The sequence below is a fragment of the Curcuma longa genome, unplaced genomic scaffold (assembly GCF_044706935.1).
Source record: "Curcuma longa cultivar G26 ecotype Majalengka, Jawa Barat unplaced genomic scaffold, ITB_CL_G26_1.1 contig_19746, whole genome shotgun sequence".
NCBI lineage: Eukaryota > Viridiplantae > Streptophyta > Magnoliopsida > Zingiberales > Zingiberaceae > Curcuma > Curcuma longa.
Window position 1 is genome coordinate 1021 of NW_027431176.1, and position 1133 is coordinate 2153.

Here is a 1133-nt window from a genome sequence, read left to right on the forward strand (position 1 = left end):
AAGCCATTTTATCAAATCTTGTCATGGTATCAGAGCTCAGGTTCTAAAATTCATAACTGAATCTTCGAATCTTTGTCAGTTTCTTTTGCTTCTGTGTTAACGAAGTTTTCTGGTTTGCTGTCATTTTTTGGGTTGATTAATTTTTTTGATCAACAACTTTGGCTTTGCGATTTTATTTTGGAAGAATGTCTGCTGAGAAATTTCTTGGAAGAATGTCTACAGAGACTTTGGCGCTCAAATTCACAGGAAAGAATTATGCAGCTTGGGAATTTCAGTTCAGAATGTTTCTGAAGGGAAAGGAACTTTGGAATCACATTGACGGGCGTGCTCCTGCTCCTAAAGAAGGTATAGAACTTAGTCAATGGGAGGCAAAGGATGCTCAAATCATCTCTTGGATTTTAGGTTCTATTGAACCTCATATGGTGAACAATTTACGTTCCTTTAGTACGGCTAAGGAGATGTGGGATTATCTGCAACGCATATATCATCAAGATAACACTGCAAGACGATTTCAACTAGAACTTGAGATTGGTAACTTTAGTCAAGGTAATCTCCCTATTGAGCAGTATTATTCTGGATTTATTAATCTGTGGAGCGAATATTCTGGTCTTATCTATTCAAAGGTACCTAAAGAGGCTTTAGCCAGCCTTCAAGCAATTCATGAAGAAAGTAGACGCGATCAATTTCTGATGAAACTGAGACCAGAATTTGAAGTTGCCCGGGCCGGATTACTGAATCGAAATCCTGTCCCTTCGTTGGATATATGTCTTGGAGAATTGTTGCGTGAAGAACAAAGAATGGCTACACAAGCTGTTCTAGGTTCGTCCAAGGAGATATCTGAGATTGTTAATGTTGCTTATGCGGGTCAAGTGAAGAACCGAGGAAAGGGACAAATGCAGTGCTATAGTTGCAAAGAGTTCGGGCATATTGCTCGCAATTGTGGTAAGAAATTTTGCAATTATTGTAAACAGAATGGACACATTATCAAGCAATGTCCTACACGCCCAGAAAATCGACGAGGCCAAGCTTTTCAGGCTGCTATCTCAGATCCTACCACTATCAGTTCTACATCCATAATTGCTGACACAAATCAATCTTTTGCTACTCCAGAAATGGTTCAACAGATGATCATC

The 1133-nt window shown here is 39.3% G+C and overlaps 1 protein-coding gene across 1 annotated transcript; it reads left to right on the forward strand.

The window, feature by feature from the left end:
• Positions 1-252: 252 nt before the first annotated feature.
• LOC141817229 (uncharacterized) lies at positions 253-1127 on the forward strand (the record flags this gene model as incomplete). The annotated part of the gene is made up of 1 exon (XM_074704904.1): positions 253-1127. A coding segment is annotated over exon 1 (846 nt), but the record flags the coding sequence as incomplete, so codon positions are not given.
• Positions 1128-1133: the final 6 nt, after the last annotated feature.